The 21012-nt window shown below is 31.2% G+C and overlaps 1 protein-coding gene across 10 annotated transcripts in view; it reads left to right on the forward strand.

Annotated features, from left to right (window-relative positions):
* Positions 1 to 21012, forward strand: part of LOC18110884 (TMV resistance protein N) — a 65023-nt gene extending 44011 nt beyond the window's left edge. For 3 of the 10 annotated variants that reach the window (XM_052448444.1, XM_052448446.1, XM_052448445.1), the window contains 7 exons: positions 2486 to 2761; positions 6943 to 7634; positions 15375 to 15775; positions 15888 to 16163; positions 16265 to 17284; positions 17368 to 18314; positions 20699 to 21012. In XM_052448444.1, coding sequence (XP_052304404.1) covers positions 2486 to 2761; positions 6943 to 7634; positions 15375 to 15775; positions 15888 to 16163; positions 16265 to 17284; positions 17368 to 18314; positions 20699 to 20795 — 3709 coding nt within the window. In that variant the 3' untranslated portion in view covers positions 20796 to 21012. Of the gene's footprint in view, positions 1 to 1698; positions 2003 to 2153; positions 2762 to 6942; positions 7635 to 15374; positions 15776 to 15887; positions 16164 to 16264; positions 17285 to 17367; positions 18315 to 20698 lie in introns of those variants that run through there. The other 7 variants (XM_052448441.1, XM_052448442.1, XM_052448449.1 and 4 more) reach the window with 5 other exon arrangements.

Here is a 21012-nt window from a genome sequence, read left to right on the forward strand (position 1 = left end):
CTTGAAAATTAAGCGATTGCGTGCTGTCCAGATTGACTAGTATAGACCTTTATAGAGGAGGGTAATGGCACGACGCTGAAAATTTTCATTGATCAAGCCAGACCATTCCAGAAGATTTTGATTTGGGTCTATGTGCAGATAACCTGAGCACCCGAACCAGTTCAAGAAACGACCCCAAAAAGACCATGTTATAGGACACCAATGGAAAAGATGATTTATTGTTTCAATTTCCTTGCAGCAGAACTAAAAAGCTTCTTGTACTCAGACTGCCATTCAGAAGGAGTCATGTGAACACATCCACTTTTGGAGGGGCATAACCATTCCAAAGCAGAACAGGGAAGGGGTTATTTTCAATAGCCGAGAGACTATCAAAGAAGAGGCATCCTGAGTGAACTGTGTACATGCCGGAGCTGTGGAATTTCCATATCTTGCGGTGTTCACCATATGAGAAGGAGAGGTTATAATGTCTGGGGAATAAGAGCTGGAGAGTGGTTGCAGAGCCTAACCAGGAGTCGGTCCAAAACCTGATGTTCCTCCCATCACCCACCTTGAACCCGACATTTAGATGGAGAAGAGTGGCTATGCTTTGCGATGAGGAGATCACCGAAACCATGTCATGCCAAGTTGGAGATAAAGAACCTGCAAACATTGGGAGACTATTCCTAAAGTAAGGTCGGTATTTTAAAAGTATGAGTTCTTGCCAACGTCCTGCCACTTCTTTATTTAGATTCCATAGCCATTTAAATAGCAGGTCTAAATTTTTATTATAGAGGGATCTCAGCCCAAGACCGCTAAAAGATTTACTCTTAATGACCTTGTACCAGGCCACCTAAAAAATGCCATGAGCGGTGACAGAGGGGCTAGTTCATTGGTTAAGGTTTCTGACACGGTGATCGCGATCAAGAATTGAGGTTTTTGTATTGATAGAAATGCAGAAAAACTCCAATCTTGAAAGCAAAAAATGACATCACTAGTAGGAAAGGATGTGCTATTGAAAGCTATGGCGGCGGCAATACTAAATTGCATGATCTTGTGTATCAAATTCCTTACCAGTTTTTAATTGGAAACTTACAAATCTATGGAAAATTGAAAGGTGCACTGGAGAAGTTGGAAATAAAAGTAATGTTGGCATCTCAAGAATAATTCTAATGATTTGTGTAGCAGAGTGCTTAAAGAGATTTATTTCCACACAACGGAATTTTTGAAAGCAAAAGAGATTCGAATCACTATCCAAAAAGTTGGTTTGGGAAAGTGGTTTTAGACCCGTTTGGAAATTTGAATTTTTTAATTATTTTTTATATATATATTTGAATTGTTTTGATGTATTTATATTAAAATTATTTAAAAACTTATTTTTATATATTTCTAAAAAAAGTACTTTTAAAAAATAATTATTAGCAGCATGGTAAAAGATTTGAGATGAGATATCGGTAATGGGATGAAGTCTTGGTGTTTGAGATTAGGAAAAATCAAAGTTGGACTGTTTGTCATAAAAATATTAAAGTTTAAGATTTTAAACTCAATTTAATATGAATTTTTTTTTGTTTTTCGTTAATTAGTTCCAGTTAATAGGGTGGTGGCTAAGTTTATTTTTAAAAAAAATAATAGGAATTTATAATATTTAATTTAAGAGTCTTATAGTTAATAGCTTGAAAATTCATTAAAAAATACTTTTCAATTGTGATGTGTGTGGCCTAACCCCTGCTCTTGACAGGAAGATGCCTCTGCTGCCCAATGCGCGTTCGATATCCCTTTCATTTCTTTTGACTTTTTCTCCACCAAAAGTCCATCTTCTTTACAGTACAAGAAAGGGATCCGTAAGAAATCCAGGAAACTTACCAGTACGAGTTCTTGATCTAAAGAAACCGGAAGAAATTCGAAGTCCTTGGAAAAAAGAAAGAAAGAAAAGGGCTCTGGAAGTTGGTTACTAAGATAACAGAAGGAGAAACAAATATGGGGCTTGGCTGGATCTTGTGTCTCTTTAGTCAACACTTACCACACGGTTTGTTTCATCTAGATTCGTGTAATACTTGTAGAAATTTGGTGTTTTCTGATTTCTAAGTAGAATTGTACATGTTCCAGCTGAAATTGCTAATGGTAGATTTAATCGCCGAATTTCTTTATCTTACCTTCTGTTTCATGTTTGACCACAGGAGCAGGCCTTATACAAAATAGCGTGGAAAGCAACTGCTGAACTAAGCGAGCCAGTTGAGGCTAGAAAGGATCGGTACTAATTTATTGCTTTAGGGATTTTCATGGCTTCCAACAGCGTGCAAGGAATAACCTCATCTTCATCTCCTCCTCCTCCGCTATATATGTATGATGTGTTCCTTAGTTTTAGAGGCAAAGACACCCGGAACAACTTTACTAGTCATCTATATTCTAATCTGAAACAGAGAGGCATCGATGTATACATGGATGATAGGGAGCTCGAGAGAGGAAAGACCATCGAAACTGCTCTCTGGAAGGCCATCGAAGAATCAAGGTTTTCTGTCATTATATTTTCAAGAGATTACGCTTCTTCACCATGGTGCTTGGATGAACTTGTCAAGATTGTTCAGTGCATGAAAGAGATGGGGCAAACTGTTCTGCCAGTTTTTTATGATGTGGATCCCTCAGAGATGACCGAGCGGAAACGGAAATATGAGGAAGCCTTCGTTGAGCATGAACAAAATTTCAAGGAAAACTTGGAGAAGGTCGGGAACTGGAAAGATTGTCTCTCTACGGTGGCCAATCTATCTGGCTGGGATGTCCGGAATAGGTAAATCATCTATCTACTTATTCTTATTCTCAAATCTGCCCTGTATTGTTTCCTTGATGAACAAGCATGATAGTAAATGTGTATTTTTTTCATATGCATGATTTTTTATTTTTATTTTTTTTATGATATTTTGAACTGATGTGATCAAGCATTTCTAATCTTTATATAAAACTTCTTTCTATTCTTAGGTCTTTCTTTATATTTTGAAAATGAAATAAAATATTAAAAAGAAAAATTAAAATGTATAAAAAAGTTGAAAAACAAATCTAGCATGAACAAATAAAAAGTTAGCTTAAAAAATTAAAAATTGTGAAGAAATGACAACAAATTCATCATAAGAAATAAAAAATTGACTAAAGTTTTTGAATATGTTGGTTTTAGCTCTTCAAAATAAAATAAAATAAAAAGATTTTTTCCATCTTGAATTAAAAAATTCAAACTATTTATAAATCAAAGAGACAAATTTATTTATAATTTTGTTTGTGAATATTTTTATTTTTTTATTTGGAATTAAAATTTGATAGGTGTCTTTTCGTTAAGAAAGATAAAATAAATGTAAAATTAGCCTGTTCGGACAGAGGAATTTCTTTTATTTAATAGATCAAATAATAAAATCGCAATATATAAAAAAATCAATATTACAAAGATACTTTTAGTATGATTAGAATACTTTTGTCTAATTCTATTTTAGAATAATAGAGGATAACTATATATCAATTGTATTGACAAAAATTTAAAGTCCACGGGAAAAGTAAGTAAAAATATCTTCATTTACTATGATTGGAATATTGAATTTACTATTTTTTCATTCTAAAAAAACATATCTATTAAGGATAATTGGGTCTTTTTACAAGGGCTAATGATCATTATAGAGTTGATAAGGGGCAATTAGGTATTTTCAATTTTTATGGTGCAATTACATAGTTGCCCTTAAAAGAAAAAAAAAGATTGGATCTAGGGGTTTTTTTGAAATTTCATTTTTCACGGCATAGTGAAATTACTTTATGGCCTTTAAAATAAGAAATTCCTTACCCAAGGGCTTATTCATACTTTCCCTTTTTGTTTTTGTTTTTTTGTTTTTGATGATAATATAGTTTTATAAACAATTTAGTATTTTAATAAATATATATATAAAAAAATGATTGTTGCATCTATAATACATGTAAGCGAGTAAGTTGTCCCGCCTTATTTAAGCGGCACGTGCAAGGGTTTAGAGCGCCCAAAAAAGCCCTTCATTATTGTTTTTTTTATTCACCACGACATGGCCTAAGTACCTGGTTGGCATGCGAGGAGTAATTCTTTTCAGAGCATCTCCAATGGAGAAGCTAAATGGATAGCTAAAAAAAAAAAACACTCCAAGGGGAAAGCCAAATAAAATGCTAAAATGCATTTTCTCTCCCACAAATATTATTCCTACATATCTCTCCAAAGAGCCAAAACCAACAAAGTGGGGCTACTAAAAAAATAAACCAATTAAATGTAGCCATGTGGAAAAAAAATAACATCAAATTTATTAAGAAATAATAAAACACTAGTTTCTTCTACTCCAATATAAATGGCTCTTCAAATGGCTTTTTTTCATTGGAATAGATATGGTAAAAAAAAGCTATATTTATACTATTCAAAATGCTATTTTATCAATTTAGCTTTTCAAAATAGCATTTTACATTGGAGATGCTCTCAATTTAGCACCAAATGACTTTTTTCTCTCTCTCTCCTTGAATTCCACAACCAACCTTCTAGAATTTTACAACAATCCTTCAATTTGTTTTTTTTTTCATATTTGATCTATGTTCTTTCAATTGTTTTTTTTAATTATTTTATAGAATTAAAATTTGTTTTTAATTTCATACCCTTTTAATTTTTTAATCTATTAGATTTGATTATCATTTTTTATTGCTATTTATTTTATTTGAGATTATTTTTAATTTTGTTTTGTGATTTCATCCTTCATTTTTCATTGCTATTTTTTTTTACCTTGGCAAGTTTGTTAAATTGATATTTTATTTCTGATTTCATACTTTAACATTGAATTGGGCTTCCTAGTTTAGCCTGGATCTAGGATTTAACGGGTTGAGAAATTGGGACATTAGCCTAGGTTTAGAAGATTCATTCGAGTTTCTTTTCTTTTAAGCTAATATTTTTTTATTTAGTTTCATCCTTCATCATTTAATTTAATTACAGATTGAGCTCTATTAATTTTTTTATTTGCTTTCTATAAGATTTTTTAATAAATTTAAAATAACCGAGGTTATTTTAGGTTTTTTATTTGTTATTCTTTGTTAAATTTAGCTATTATATTTAAAAAATCCTTTCTTTAATTACATAATTTTTTTTTTCATTTTCAACTTTCAATATTTGGTTGATTGAAATTGGGCTCCTTATTTTATTTTGATTTGGGTTTCATGGGATTATCACGGTTTCATGCTCTGGATCGCGAGTTTCACAAGTTAACCATGGTTAGTTCAGGTCGATCTAGTGTGTTTTTGTCTCAATTATTTTCTTAAATAATTATATCATTCAATATATCATCATCTTAATATTTTAAAAGTATATCGTATAGCATACATCAAATTTTTTACTTTCTAATGTCTTTACATTTTATAAAAGTTAGAAAAAATAATCTGACCATAACATGGTATGGGCCAAAAATCTAGTTATAGAACTACACATGGAAGTGAAGTTCTCAACAAGTGGCAACTTATCATTATATAATTATTTTTTTATATGAATTATTTTATATAATTAAAATTTGTTTTTAATTTTATACCTTTTAAATTTTTAATTAATTAGATTAGATTTTTATTTTTTTATTACTATTTATTTTATGTGAGATTTGTTTTTTGCGATTTCATCCTTTATTTTTTATTTTTATGTTTTTTTACCTTGGCAAGTTTTAAAAGTTAATATATATATATATATTATTTTTTATTTCATACTTTAATATTGAATTGGGCCTTTTGATTTAATCTTAATCTAGAATTTAACGGATTAAGAATTTGGGACATGAACCTGGGTATAAAGATTTGTCTAGGTTCATTTTTTTTTATATATATAAGCTTATGTTTAAGGTTTTTCTAGTTTCATCATTCAATATTTAATTTATTTAGAGACTGAGCTCTATTAAAAAAAAAATTATTTGCTTTCTATAAGATTTTTAAATAATTTTAAAAATAATTGGAGTTTTTTTAGGTCCATTTCTTATTCTTTGTTAAATCTAATTGTTTTTTTTAATTGTTTTTTTTTTATTTTTAGCTTTCAATATTTGGTTGATTGAAATTGGATTCTCTATTTTATTTTGATATGGTTCCATGAGGTTTTCACGGACTTGTGCTTCAGATCGTGAGTTTCACAAGTTAATTATAGCTATTTCAAATCGATTTAGTGTGTTGTCGTCTCAATTATTTTTTTTAAATAAATATATTGTTCAATATATTATTATGTTAATATTTTAAAAGTGTTTTTCTAGTATGTATTGAATTTTTTACTTTCAAATATTATTATATTTTAAAGGTTAGAAAAAAATAATACAACCCTGGAGCCAAAAATCTGGTTAAAGAACTACACATTGAAGTGAAGTTTTCAAGTGGCAACTTATCATTATATAATTATTGAAGGGTTATTTAGTATTCAAGTGACAGATAATATATATATACACACAAACGCACACTTGACACATGCAGGTCTCACATGTCAAAAAAATCTTCCTATCTTTTTTTGTTGGGTTGGTCCCTCAATTTTTATATTTAGTTAATTTTAATTCCAATTATTTCCTCTATTATTTTGCACAAAAATATATGAACTAAAGTTAATATTTATTTCAAACGATCGCTAAAAAATAAGTTTATATTAATGAAATGATCATTATATTGAAATTAATATTAAGATTGTATAAAAATTGAAAGACCAAATAAAAGATTAAATAGAGAAGAAAGACGCATATGTGATACATGTGTATCTCAAGGTGCGTGAACCAATTAAACTATGTTAGTCTGGGAAATTAATTTACAACATAATCATTCTTATCAGGGCCCTATCTTTCTCAAAGGTTGGTGTATTAATTTCCGGCTAACAACCATACATTTTCGAGCCAAAATATGCTAATGTTTATTTTCCCCTTATCACTATCTGATTTGATTTCTGCACACTGCATGATTAATGTTTTGCACCCTCCTATGCAGGAATGAATCGAAATCAATTAAAATAATTGCTGAATACATATCGTACAAACTAAGCGTCACTCTGCCAACAATTAGCAAAAAATTAGTTGGAATAGATTCTCGTGTAGAGGTATTAAATGGCTATATAGGTGAAGAAGTAGGCAAAGCAATCTTCATAGGGATTTGTGGAATGGGTGGCATAGGTAAGACGACTGTTGCAAGGGTACTATATGATAGGATTCGTTGGCAATTTGAAGGCAGCTGCTTCTTAGCAAATGTCAGGGAAGTTTTTGCTGAGAAAGATGGACCACGCCGTTTACAGGAACAACTTCTTTATGAAATCTTAATAGAACGTGCTTTAGTATGGGATTCTTCTAGAGGGATTGAGATGATAAAGCGGAGGTTACGACTTAAAAAGATTCTTCTTATCCTTGATGATGTAGATGACAAAAAACAACTAGAATTTTTGGCTGCGGAGCGTGGATGGTTTGGTCCAGGGAGCAGAATTATCATAACAAGCAGAGATACAAATGTGTTTACTGGAAATGATGATACTAAAATTTATGAGGCTGAGAAATTGAATGATGATGATGCTCTTATGTTGTTTAGCCAGAAAGCTTTCAAAAATGACCAACCTGCTGAAGATTTTGTGGAACTATCCAAGCAAGTTGTGGGCTATGCTAATGGCCTTCCACTGGCTCTTGAAGTTATAGGTTCGTTTTTGTATGGAAGAAGTATCCCTGAATGGAGAGGTGCAATTAATAGAATGAATGAGATTCCTGACTGCAAAATCATTGATGTGCTTCGCATTAGTTTTGATGGTCTCCATGAATCAGATAAGAAAATATTTTTAGACATTGCCTGTTTCCTGAAGGGGTTTAAAATTGATCGAATAACAAGGATACTTGACAGCCGTGGATTCCATGCAGGTATTGGAATACCAGTTCTTATTGAGAGATCTCTCATAAGTGTCTCTCGGGATCAAGTCTGGATGCATAATTTATTACAGATAATGGGTAAGGAAATTGTTCGTTGTGAATCCCCTGAAGAGCCTGGAAGGCGCAGTAGATTGTATTGAGAATCCTTTGATCACCGACAAATCAAGGCTCTGTAACTCTTTATATTTATTGCTCTAGTTATTGAATGAACTTGGCTATATATATAGCCTTACAGTAGTAACAAAGAAACAGAATGAATAATACCACGTGCATGTTCTGTTAGCATTACAGTTGCTAACAGAAATGGTTTCCTAACAGAAACAGTTAAAGAAAACGGTTATTGATCTCCTACAATTATGCACTCTACTTGCATTCTACCTGTCAATCCTTCCCCTAAACTAACTGTGATACATAGTTAGTTTAGCTTAGTAGCTCTACACATTCCCATCTGACTTCTGAACCTTTGGAAAGATTCCAACTTCAATGGTTTTGTCATTACATCTGCAGTTTGTTCTTATGATCCACAATGCAACAGTTCAATAATTCCATCGTTAGCAAGTTCTCTCAAGAAATGAAAACGAACAGCAATATGCTTGCTTCTCCCGTGCATGACAGGGTTCTTTGACAGTTTAATAGTGGAGCTATTGTCACACATAACTATGGTGCTTCTCTTCTGAACATGTCCCAGTTGTTCCAAAATTCTCCTCATCCACACCACTTGACTTGTACACCCTGCAGCTGCCACAAACTCTGCCTCTGTGGTTGACAATGTAACAATTGGCTGTTTCTTTGATAACCAAGACACTGCCCCTGAACTTAACAAGAAGACGTAACCTGAAGTGTTTTTTCGATCATTTAAGTCACCAGCATAGTCACTATCGGTGTAAGCAATCAAGTCATTTGAGCTCCTCTTCTTGTACATAATTCCATAATCAAAAGTACCCTTTAGGTACCTCAATATCCTCTTGGCAGCTTGCAGGTGCAGTTCTGTAGGTCTAGCCATATATCTGCTAATCAAACTTACACTGTAAACCAAGTCTGGACGAGTTGAAGTGAGATACATGAGGCTCCCTACAATTTGTTTGTAAAATGATTCATAACTGCAACTCCACCTGCATCTTTGCTTAGCTTGGAACCTTGAACAATCGGGCTATTGACTTCACAACTTTCTATCATTCCAAATTGCTTCAAAATCTCCAGTGCATATTTCTTTTGGCAGATGAAGATACCATCACTTTGTTGTGATACTTCAATGCCAAGAAAGAACTTCATTTTCCCCAAATCAGTCATCTCAAACACTTGCATCATTGAACACTTGAAACTACTCATCATTTATTCATCATCTCCAGTGTATAATTAGATCATCGACATAAACACTTGCAATAAGCATAAAAAATAATAATATTTAATATAAGAGCTTTATAATTAATTAGTTTGAAAATAATAATAATTTTGTAAATTATTAGATGTGTTTTGTTGATATTTTTGAAAATAATAATAATTTTATAAATTATTACGTGTGTTAGGGAGGACATAAATTGTCATCATAAACTATAATTTCTGAAAAAATAAAGATAAAATAACTAAACTACACAATGATCAAGTAATTTCTCCTTTTAAAAAAAATATCATAGAAACTTTTTATTGTATCTAATTAAAATGTCCTTATTTACTTTTTGAAAAAGATAGTCATAGGAAAAACTTAAAAGATTAGAGAAATAAACATGATTATTTAATTTAATTTTTTTTTGAGTTTATTTTCTTAAAAATATTTCTATAAATTCTTATTATTTTCATTTTAACTATTTTTATCTAGACAATAATTAAGGGCGTTATATGTATTAGAATATGTCCTATAAAATCGCCAAATTTTTAAATAATTCTTACAATTTTACAGTACTTCGCACGATTTTTGTGATTCACCTTAGAACTTTTGCATGCACATATTAATGCACGGTTTATGGTGTTTTTTTCACGGTCAGTTTTAAAATTTTGTTGGAAAGTTCTTGGAACGCAAAAATATTTATATATGTTAAATGATATGGACTTGATAATTCATTAAAAAATATGAATCACTCAATTGTGTGGCCCTGCTCTTGACAGGAAGATCCGTTAGAAAATCATTGGAAACTTACCAGTACGAGTTCTTGACCTCAAGAAACCGGAAAAAATTCGAAGTCATTGGAATAAATAGAAACAAAAGGGCTTTGGAAGTTGGTTACTAAGATACTAGAAGAAGAAGAAATATTGGGCTTGGCTGGATCTTGTGCCTCTTTAGCCAACACTTACCACACGGTTTGTTTCGTCTAGATTCGTGAAATACTCGTAGAAATTTGGTGTTTTCTGATTTCTAAGTAGAATTGTACTTGTTCCAGCTTGAAATTACTAGTTAGTAGATTTAATTGCCAAATTTCTTGATCTTACCTTCTGTTTCATGTTTGACCACAGGAGCAGGCCTTATACAAAATAGCGTGGAAAGCAATTGCTGAACCAAGCGAGCAAGTTGAGGCCAGAAGGGATCGGTACTAGTTTATCGCTATAGGGATTTTCATGGCTTCCACCAGCGTGCAAGGAATAACCTCATCTTCATCTTCTTCTTCTTCTTCTCCTCCACTATATATGTATGATGTGTTCCTTAGTTTTAGAGGCAAAGACACCCGGAACAACTTTACTAGTCATCTATATTATAATCTGGCACAGAGAGGCATCGATGTGTACATGGATGATAGGGGGCTCGAGAGAGGAAAGACCATCGAACCTGCTCTCTGGAAGGCCATCGAAGAATCAAGGTTTTCAGTCATTATATTTTCAAGAGAATACGCTTCTTCACCATGGTGCTTGGATGAACTTGTCAAGATTGTTCAGTGCATGAAAGAGACGGGGCACACTGTTCTGCCAATTTTTTATGATGTGGATCCCTCAGAGGTAGCCGAGCAGAAAGGGCAATATGAGAAAGCCTTCGTTGAGCATGAACAAAATTTCAAGGAAAACTTGGAGAAGGTCCGGAACTGGAAAGATTGTCTCTCTACGGTGGCCAATCTATCTGGCTGGGACGTCCGGAATAGGTAAATCATCTATCTACTTATTCTTATTCTCAAATCTGCCCTGTATTGTTTCGTTGATGAACAAGCATAATAGTAAATGTGTATTTTTCATATGCATGAATTTTTATTTTTATTTTTTTATGATATTTTGAACTGGTGTGATCAAGCATTTCTAATCTTTATATAAAACTTCTTTCTATTCTTAGGTTTTTCTTTATATTTTGAAAATAAAATAAAATATTAAACAGAAAAATTAAAATGTATAAAAAAGTTGAAAAACAAATCTAGCATGAACAAATAAAAAGTTAGCTTAAAAAATTAAAAATTGTGAAGAAATGACAACAAATCCATCATAAGGAATAAAAAATTGACTAAAGTTTTTGAATATGTTGGTTTTAGCTTTTCAAAATAAAATCAAAAGATTTTCCATCTTGAATTAAAAAATTCAAACTATTTATAAATCAAAACGACAAATTTATTTATAATTTTTTTGTGAATTTTTTTTGGAATTAAAATTTGATAGGTGTCTTTTCGTTAAGGAAGATAAAATTAATGTAAAATTAGCTTGTTCGGACAGAGGAATTTCTTTCATTTAATGGATCAAATAATAAAATCTCAATTATCTAAATTGAATTTATTGAGGCATCTTTATAAAAACACAAATCAATATTACAAAGACACTTTTAGTATGATTAGAATAATTTTGTCTAATTCTATTTTAGAATAATAGAGGATAACTATATATCAATTGTATTGAAAAAAAATTAAAGTCCATGGGAAAAGTACAGTAAATATATCTTGATTTACTATGATTGGAACAATGAATTTACTATTTTTCATTCTGAAAAAAATAAAATATCTATTAAAGATAATAGGGTCTTTTTACAAGGGCCAATGATCATTATAGAGTTGATAAGGGGCAATTAGGTATTTTTCATTTTTTATGGTGTAATTACATAGTTGCCCTTAAAAGAAAAAAAAAAAGATTGGGTCTAGAAGTTTTTTTGAAATTCCATTTTTCACGGCACAATAAAATTACTTATGGCCTTTAAAATAAGAAATTCCTTGATTTGCCTTCAAGGGCTTATTAATACCTTTTTTTTTTGTGTGATAATAACGTAGTTTTATAGGCAATTTAGTATTTTAATAAATATACATAAAAAAATGGTTGTTGCATCTATAGTACATGCAAGCGAGTAAGTTGTCCCGCTTTATTTAAATAGCACGTGCAAGGGTTTAGAGCGTCCAAAAAAGGCCTTCATTGCTGTTTTTTTTATTCGCCACGACATGGCCTAACAACTTGGTTGGCATGTGAGGAGTAATTCTCTTCCGTTTGGCGTCAGATAACTTTTTTTCTCTCCCTCTCCTTGAATTCCACACCTGACTTTCTAGAATTTTACAACAACTCTTTAATTTTTTTTATATTTAATTTATTTTTTTTATTTTTTAAAATTATTTTATAAAATTAAAATTTGTTTATAATTTTATACCCTTTTAATTTTTTAATCTATTAAATTTGATTATCATTTTTTATTTAAAATTATTTTTAATTTTATTTTGTGATTTCATCCTTCATTTTTCATTGCTATTTTTTTACCTTGGCAAGTTTTTTAAATTAATATTTTTTTTTCTGATTTCATACTTTAACATTGAATTGGGCTTCTTAGTTTAGCCTGGATCTAGGATTTAACATGATAATTTTTTTTCAGTTTCAGGTTTAGAAAATTCGTTCGGGTTTCTTTTCTTTTAAGCTAATATTTTTTTTTTTCAGTTTCATCCTTCATCATTTAATTTAATTAAAGATTGGGCTCTATTAATTTTTTTATTTGCTTTCTATAATATTTTTTAATAAATTTAAAATAACCGAGGTTATTTCAGGTTTTTTAATTTTTATTCTTTGTTAAAATTAGCTACTATATTTAAAAAATCCTTTCTTTAATTAAATAATTTTTTTTTATTTTCGACTTTCAATATTTGGTTTTTGAAATTGGGCTCCTTATTTTATTTCGATTTGGGTTTTATAGGGTTATCATGGTTTTATGCTCCGGATCGCGAGTTTCACAAGTTAAGCATGGTTAATTCAGGTCGATCTAGTGTGTGTTGTTATCTTAATTATTTTCTTAAATAATTATATCATTCAATATATCATCATCTTAATATTTTAAAAGTGTATCGTATAGCATGCATCAAATTTTTTTATTTCTAATATCTTTACATTTTATAAAAGTTAGAAAAAATAATCTGACCATAACATAGTATGGGACAAAAATCTAGTTATAGAACTACACATGGAAGTGAAGTTCTCAACAAGTGGCATCTTATCATTATATAATTATTGAAAGGTTATTTAATTATATGTGTGTTTGTGTAGAATGGGTGCGCGCGCAAATAATTATAAGCTACAAGAATTTTTTTCACATGAAAAATGTTATTTCTCAAGCTAGTAAAGGTGGGATAAAACTTTTCGAACTAGCATGGTTTCAGGTCTCACTTACACAACTGGAGACATGCAGGTCTCACATGTAAAAAAAAAATAAAACTTCCTTTCTTTTTTTGTTGGCTTATATATTCATTTAGTCCTTCAATTTTTATATTTAGTTAATTTTAGTTCAATTATTATGATCATTTCATCCATTATTTTGCACAAAAAAATATATTAACTAAAATTAATATTTATTTTGAATGCGATTGCTAAAAAAGAGTTAATTTTTGCCTAAAATACTGTTTTTTTCCCAACTTAAATAAAAATAAGTTTAATTAATGAAATGATCATTATAATAGAATTAATATTAACTTTATATAAAAAATTATATAAAAATTGAGGGACCAAATAAAGAGATTAAGTAGAGAAGAAAGAAAAAAGAAATGGGTTGCCACAATAATCAAAGTTGAAGGGAGAAAAGAAAGAAAGAAAGAAAGAAGGAAGGAAGGAATGAGATGTTGGTGACATTTTAAATCTTCAAAAATGAAACCCTAAGTACATCGAAAAGAGTTCGATGAGACGAATCCATAAAAGCCAAAGATAGCCAAGTATGAAGTAGTATGTGAGGACAAGCGTGGTCTAGAGACAACGGCATGCTCATTTACTGGCACGTGTAGCACCAAAAAAAAAATGATGTCTAGTGTGTGTGTTACAAGCGACAAACACAAAGAAATTTGAGTTGCTAGCGCGTGTGCTATATGCGTCAGACAAAATTTGAGTTGTGTGATGCATATGTGATATTTGTGCGTCTCAAGGTGCGTGGATTGGATTTGAGCATCCACTTAAACTAAGTTGATCTAAGAAATGTTTTTTGGGCTATGCTAGTATGGGAAAAAACTTGAAAATTAATAAATTTAAAGTTGTTTTTTAAAAGTTTACTATGCAAGATAATTGAATTTTTTTAAAAAAATAATTATAAAAATAACTTAGTGGTCGACAAAAAATATGATAGAACTCCATTTGCTTTTGGTCTGCTAAAATCAAACTTGATAAAGAGTTTTTGTACTTGTATGCATGCTTCTTTAGTGGCTGTGTGATTCTTTATGCAATAAGATAGCTATTGTACGGATCATTCTTAGCATCAATACAATCCTAGTTCCGTTTTCAGTTTATTCTTTCGTTTTCCTCTCTATTCTTGCAGCTATCTATTATCAGGGCCCTATCTTTCTCTATATTAATTTCCGACTAAAAGCCATACATTTTCGGGCTATAATATGCTAATGTTTGTTTTCCCATTATCACTATCTAATTTGATTTCTGCACACTGCATGATTAATGTTTTGCACCCTCCTGTGCAGGGATGAATCGGTATCAATTAAAGAAATTGCTGACTGCATATCGTACAAACTAAGCCTCACTCTGCCAACAATTAGCAAAAATTTAGTTGGAATGGATTCTCGTCTAGAGATATTAAAAGGTTATATAGGTGAAGAAGTTGGCGAAGCAATCTTCATAGGGATTTGTGGAATGGGTGGCATAGGTAAGACGACTGTTGCAAGGGTAGTCTATGATAGGTTTCGTTGGCAATTTGAAGGCAGCTGCTTCTTAGCAAATGTCAGAGAAGTTTTTCCTGAGAAAGATGGACGACGTCGTTTGCAGGAACAACTTCTTTCTGAGATCTTAATGAAACGAGCTAATATATGTGATTCTTCTAGAGGTATTGAAATGATAAAGCGGAAGTTACAACGTAAAAAGATTCTTGTTGTTCTTGATGATGTAGATGACCGTAAACAACTAGAATCCCTGGCTGCGGAGAGTAAATGGTTTGGTCCAGGGAGCAGAATTATCATAACAAGCAGAGATAGACAGTGTTGACTAGAAATGGTGTTGCTAGAATTTATGAGGCAGAGAAATTGAATGATGATGATGCTCTTATGTTGTTTAGCCAGAAAGCTTTCAAAAATGACCAACCTGCTGAAGATTTTGTGGAACTATCCAAGCAAGTTGTGGGCTATGCTAATGGCCTTCCACTGGCTCTAGAAGTTATAGGTTTGTTTATGCATGGAAGAAGTATCCTTGAATGGGAAAGTGCGATTAATAGACTAAATGAGATTCCTGACCGTGAAATTATTGATGTGCTTCGTATTAGTTTTGATGGCCTCCATGAATTAGAGAAGAAAATATTTTTAGACATTGCCTGTTTCCTGAAGGGGTTTAAAAAAGATCGAATAATAAGGATACTTGACAGCTGTGGATTCCATGCACATATTGGAACACAAGTTCTTATTGAGAAATCTCTCATAAGTGTCTCTCGGGATCAAGTCTGGATGCATAATTTATTACAGATAATGGGTAAGGAAATTGTTCGTTGTGAATCCCCTGAAGAGCCTGGAAGGCGCAGTAGATTGTGGACATACGAGGATGTCTGCCTTGCACTGATGGACAACACAGTGAGTAGCTGATAGAGAACGTTATCCATATGATTTCATAAAGTTTATTTTAATTTACGCTCCATCTCTACTTTGTATTTGTTTTTTACTTGTATTCCCTTTTGGCTGACAGGGAAAAGAAAAAATAGAAGCCATATTCTTGGACATGCCTGGAATAAAAGAGTCACAATGGAACATCGAAGCCTTCTCTAAAATGAGCAGACTAAGATTGCTCAAAATCAACAACGTGCAGCTTTCTGAAGGACCTGAAGATCTTTCCAATAAGTTACAATTTCTTGAATGGCATTCTTACCCTTCAAAATCATTGCCAGTTGGTTTGCAGGTGGATCAGCTAGTTGAACTTCACATGGCTAACAGTAATCTTGAGCAATTATGGTATGGGTGTAAGGTGAGATCACCTAATTTAAGGGCCTTTGTATTTCTTTTTATCGTTTTCCTATATATGATTGATAGAAGTATCCATTTTTCTTCTCCCCTGCCTGATTGCAGAGTGCAGTTAATTTGAAAATCATCAATCTCAGCAACTCACTATACCTGACCAAGACTCCAGATCTTACTGGAATTCCAAATCTCGAGAGTCTGATTCTTGAAGGTTGTACAAGTTTGTCTGAGGTCCATCCATCACTTGCACATCACAAGAAGCTTCAATATATGAACCTTGTGAACTGCAAAAGCATTAGGATTCTCCCGAACAATCTAGAAATGGGATCACTTAAAGTTTGCATTCTTGATGGCTGCTCAAAACTTGAGAAGTTTCCAGATATAGTAGGAAACATGAAATGTTTGATGGTGCTTCGATTGGATGGGACTGGTATTACAAAACTATCTTCATCGATGCATCATTTGATTGGCTTAGGTCTATTGAGCATGAACAGCTGCAAGAACCTTGAAAGCATTCCAAGTAGCATAGGTTGTTTGAAATCCCTTAAAAAACTTGATCTATCTGGCTGCTCTGAACTTAAATATATACCAGAGAAGTTGGGGGAAGTTGAAAGTTTGGAGGAGTTTGATGTAAGTGGAACTTCAATAAGACAACTGCCAGCATCCATTTTTCTTTTAAAGAATCTTAAAGTATTATCTTTGGATGGATTCAAAAGAATAGTTATGCCGCCTTCTTTGTCTGGTCTGTGTTCTTTAGAAGTACTAGGTTTATGCGCTTGCAATCTAAGAGAAGGGGCACTTCCTGAAGATATTGGCTGCTTATCTTCATTGAGGTCCTTAGATCTGAGCCAGAATAACTTTGTTAGCCTGCCTAAAAGCATAAATCAGCTTTTTGAACTGGAAATGCTTGTCTTGGAGGATTGCACGATGCTTGAATCATTGCCTAAGGTTCCATCTAAAGTTCAAACGGTATGTTTGAATGGTTGTATAAGCCTAAAAACAATTCCAGATCCGATAAACCTAAGCAGTTCCAAAATCTCAGAGTTCGTATGTCTTAACTGCTGGGAATTGTACAATCATTATGGCCAAGACAGCATGGGGTTGACCCTGCTTGAAAGATACTTCCAGGTCCTCTTAACCAAACCCCAACCTTTTTCTATCTCTCTCACTCTCCCTCTATCTATCTAACATTTTGGTTCTTTATGGTACAGGGTTTGTCTAATCCAAGACCTGGATTTGGCATCGCCATTCCAGGAAATGAAATTCCAGGCTGGTTTAACCATCAAAGTAAGGGATCTTCAATTAGTGTGCAAGTGCCTAGTTGGAGCATGGGGTTTGTTGCGTGTGTTGCATTCGGTGTAAATGGTGAAAGTCCTTCTCTTTTTTGTCATTTCAAAGCCAATGGAAGAGAGAATTATCCTTCATCGCCAATGTGTATTAGTTGTAACTCTATCCAAGTTCTGTCAGATCATATTTGGCTATTCTATCTATCTTTTGATTACCTTAAAGAGCTTCAAGAGTGGCAGCATGGATCCTTTAGCAACATTGAGTTGTCGTTTCATTCTTCCCAGCCAGGAGTGAAGGTGAAGAATTGTGGTGTCCGTTTGCTATCTTCTATATATATTACACCACAACTATCTTCTGCCCATTTTATTGTTACAAGCAAAGAAGTAGCTTCTTCATTTAAAGCTTCTTTAGCTTTTTCTTCGTCGTACCATCAATGGAAGGCTAATGTTTTCCCTGGCATCAGAGTCGCAGACACTAGTCGCAGACCTTTAAAGTCAGATCTAGCCCTGAGATTCATTGTGCCAGTCGAGAAGGAACCAGAGAAAGTAATGGCAATTAGATCAAGACTCTTTGAGGCCATTGAAGAATCAGGGCTGTCAATTATTATATTTGCAAGAGATTGTGCTTCTTTACCATGGTGCTTTGAAGAACTTGTCAAGATTGTCGGATTCATGGATGAGATGAGATCGGACATTGTGTTTCCAGTTTCTCGTGATGTCAAACAATCAAAGATAGATGATCAAACAGAGAGTTACACAATTGTCTTTGATAAGAATGAAGAAAATCTCAGGGAAAACGAGGAGAAGGGACAAAGATGGATGGATATTCTCACTAAAGTTGAGATTTCATCTGGATCGAATTCATTGAAAAGGTAATAATTACTTCTTCTTTTTTTTGTGTGTAGCTCGAATTATCAACCACTTCAAGTAAATGAAACTGGGAATGCTGAAATATCGACTTTCAGAACTTAATGTTAACAAATCTGTTTTTTTCTTCTTTTTTTTTCATGGGAAAAACATCTGTTTTTTTCAAGGTAGATTATGAATTTAAGAAATATTTATATTAAACTCAGTTAAGTTTATGGTCCGTATTAAATCAACATGTTTTACCATGAATGATATTATTTACTTTATTTTTTTTTTAGGTTTGTTATATATTCAAATGGAAAAAAATATTTAATCGGTTGAATGTATAATCCAGGTCACAAGTTTTTTTTTAAAGGTTGAGTATAAATTTAAGAAAAAAAATTCAACCCGATTGAGGTTTTTTTATAAAGATTGATTTTTTTTATGGTGTTGTGCATTTTTAATTTTTGAAATTTTTTTAAAGTTGAATATAAATTTAAGAGAAAACAATTATTTAACCTCGTTGAATTCATGGTTCGGGTCCCATATTTAAATTTTTTTAAGGTTTAAGAAAAAAAATTGAACCTGGTTGAGTTCATGAACTGAGTTACGAGTTTAACAAGATAAGCTACAATAACCAGATAATTTTTTTTTTCTAATGTTGCTTTCTTTTTACTGATATTTTTTTATATATATCATTTTTTTAGATAATTTTCAATTTATGTTTCAATTAATATCACTCATCTGTGATTTGCTTTGTTTATTTAACCTTTTTTTTAATATAAATTGTTTTTTGATGGTGTTGTATATATTTGTTTTTAAAGGTTGAATATAAATTTAAGATAAAACAATATAGTGTCTGGTTGAGTTCATGGTCTAGGTCACATGTTTAATTTTTTTTTTTTTTTGTTAAAAGTTGAATATGAATTTAAAGGGAAAACAATATTGAACCCGATTGAGTTCATGCTACGGGTCATGGATTTAACGAGTTAAGCCACAACAAACAATGTTTTTTTTTTCTAATATTGCTTTTTTTTTACTGATATTTTTTTATATATCTTTTTAAAAATATTTTTTTAATTTATGTTTCAAATAATATTTCTTATATGTGATTTTTTTTGTTTATTTATTTATTTTTGGATAGATATTGTTTATTATGGTGTTGTTCGTATTTAATTTTTTTAAAAACTTATTATGATTCATCAACAATTTTTTTTTATCTTTTTGTATAAAGAAATTTATTTTAAAAAAATAAAAAATATTTATTTTCAGATAACATAATATATACAACAAACCTTGCATAATATTTTTTCTACTTTTATTTTATTTAATCAATTTAATACGTGTGTTTTTTTAATATCATTTGATTGGATAAAAAGATTAATTTTAATAAATAAATTTAAAAAATATAACTGGGTAAATGTTTCGTTTATTAACACATTTGAATTTTTTAATTTTATTTTTAGTTATCGTTAATATATTTTTATTGTTATTAATTCACATAGTTATCAATTTATTTGATTACATGTATGTACGAGCTTTTTAATTTACAGATTAAATTTTTTTATGTATAAAATTGCATCGAAAAAACATGAATGCACAACTTTTTTGTAAGAGAAAAAAATATCTGGTCTGTAAAAGAGCGTCATCTTTTTTTTTTTCACAAACATCTTTCAACAAAAAAAAAGGTTAGTGGGTGTGGGCCCTAACAAAATGTGGCAATTGGACTGGCTTGATTTACTAGTCCCAACAACGCCTGGTCTTTCTTTCTTCTTCTTTTTTTCCTTTTATATGTTTTTTTTTTAAATTTATATTTAGATTAACATCCCTTCTCCTTTTTTATGTTGTTTAGAGATCCCTTTTGAAATGATAGTTATTTTTTTTAGTTAAGCATTTAATTTTTGAGAAAGTTTTTCTGATTCATTTATAATTTTTTTAATCTTTTGTATATATGAATTTTATTCTTGAAAATAAAAAATTTTATTTTCAAATAATATTTCTAATATGTGTAGTCTTGCATATTATTTTTTTATTTTATTTTATTCAATCAATTTAATGTGTATATCTATTTTTATTATCGTTTGATTGAATAAAAAACTTGTTTTAATTAATAAATTTAGTAAATACAATCGTGTAAATATCTGGTCTTTTGAAATTAAATATCTTAATCTATACTTGTTTCTCGATTTTTTCACTTTTATTTTTAGTTATAGTTTATAGTTGTTGTTTTTTTACTTATTAAGACACATAATTTTTTATTTATTTGATTATATTTATGCATAATTTTTTTTTTATTTTCACTTAGAATTTTTTAAATACAAAAATATGTTGAAAAAATCTATCTATAAATTTTTTATTAAAAAAATTTTTTAACACCAAAAAAAATATGTAACATCGATTCCATGTACAGCATCTTTATACCTGAGCTGCAGCAGCTGCTCGAGCAGGAGGAGGTGCTCCGGCTGCAGCTGCAGCAGCAGCTCCTTGGGTTTTGGTTAGGAATTTAACTTGCTTTAGCTTGAAGATCTTCGTCAGTTTTTGCTCATGGTTTTGGTTTGGGGTAATTAGATTCACATTTTACTATGTATGGATTTTCTTCTTAAATTTAGGATAATCCCATGTTTGCGGATGGAAGGATTGTTTCCATATTAAAACTTTGATGGTGTTGTGCTCTGGAAAATTTCAACCATTATATTGGAATCGCTAGTCTGCCTATTTTTTTAA

Source organism: Populus trichocarpa, chromosome 17 (genome assembly GCF_000002775.5).
Source record: "Populus trichocarpa isolate Nisqually-1 chromosome 17, P.trichocarpa_v4.1, whole genome shotgun sequence".
NCBI classification, from domain to species: Eukaryota; Viridiplantae; Streptophyta; class Magnoliopsida; order Malpighiales; family Salicaceae; genus Populus; species Populus trichocarpa.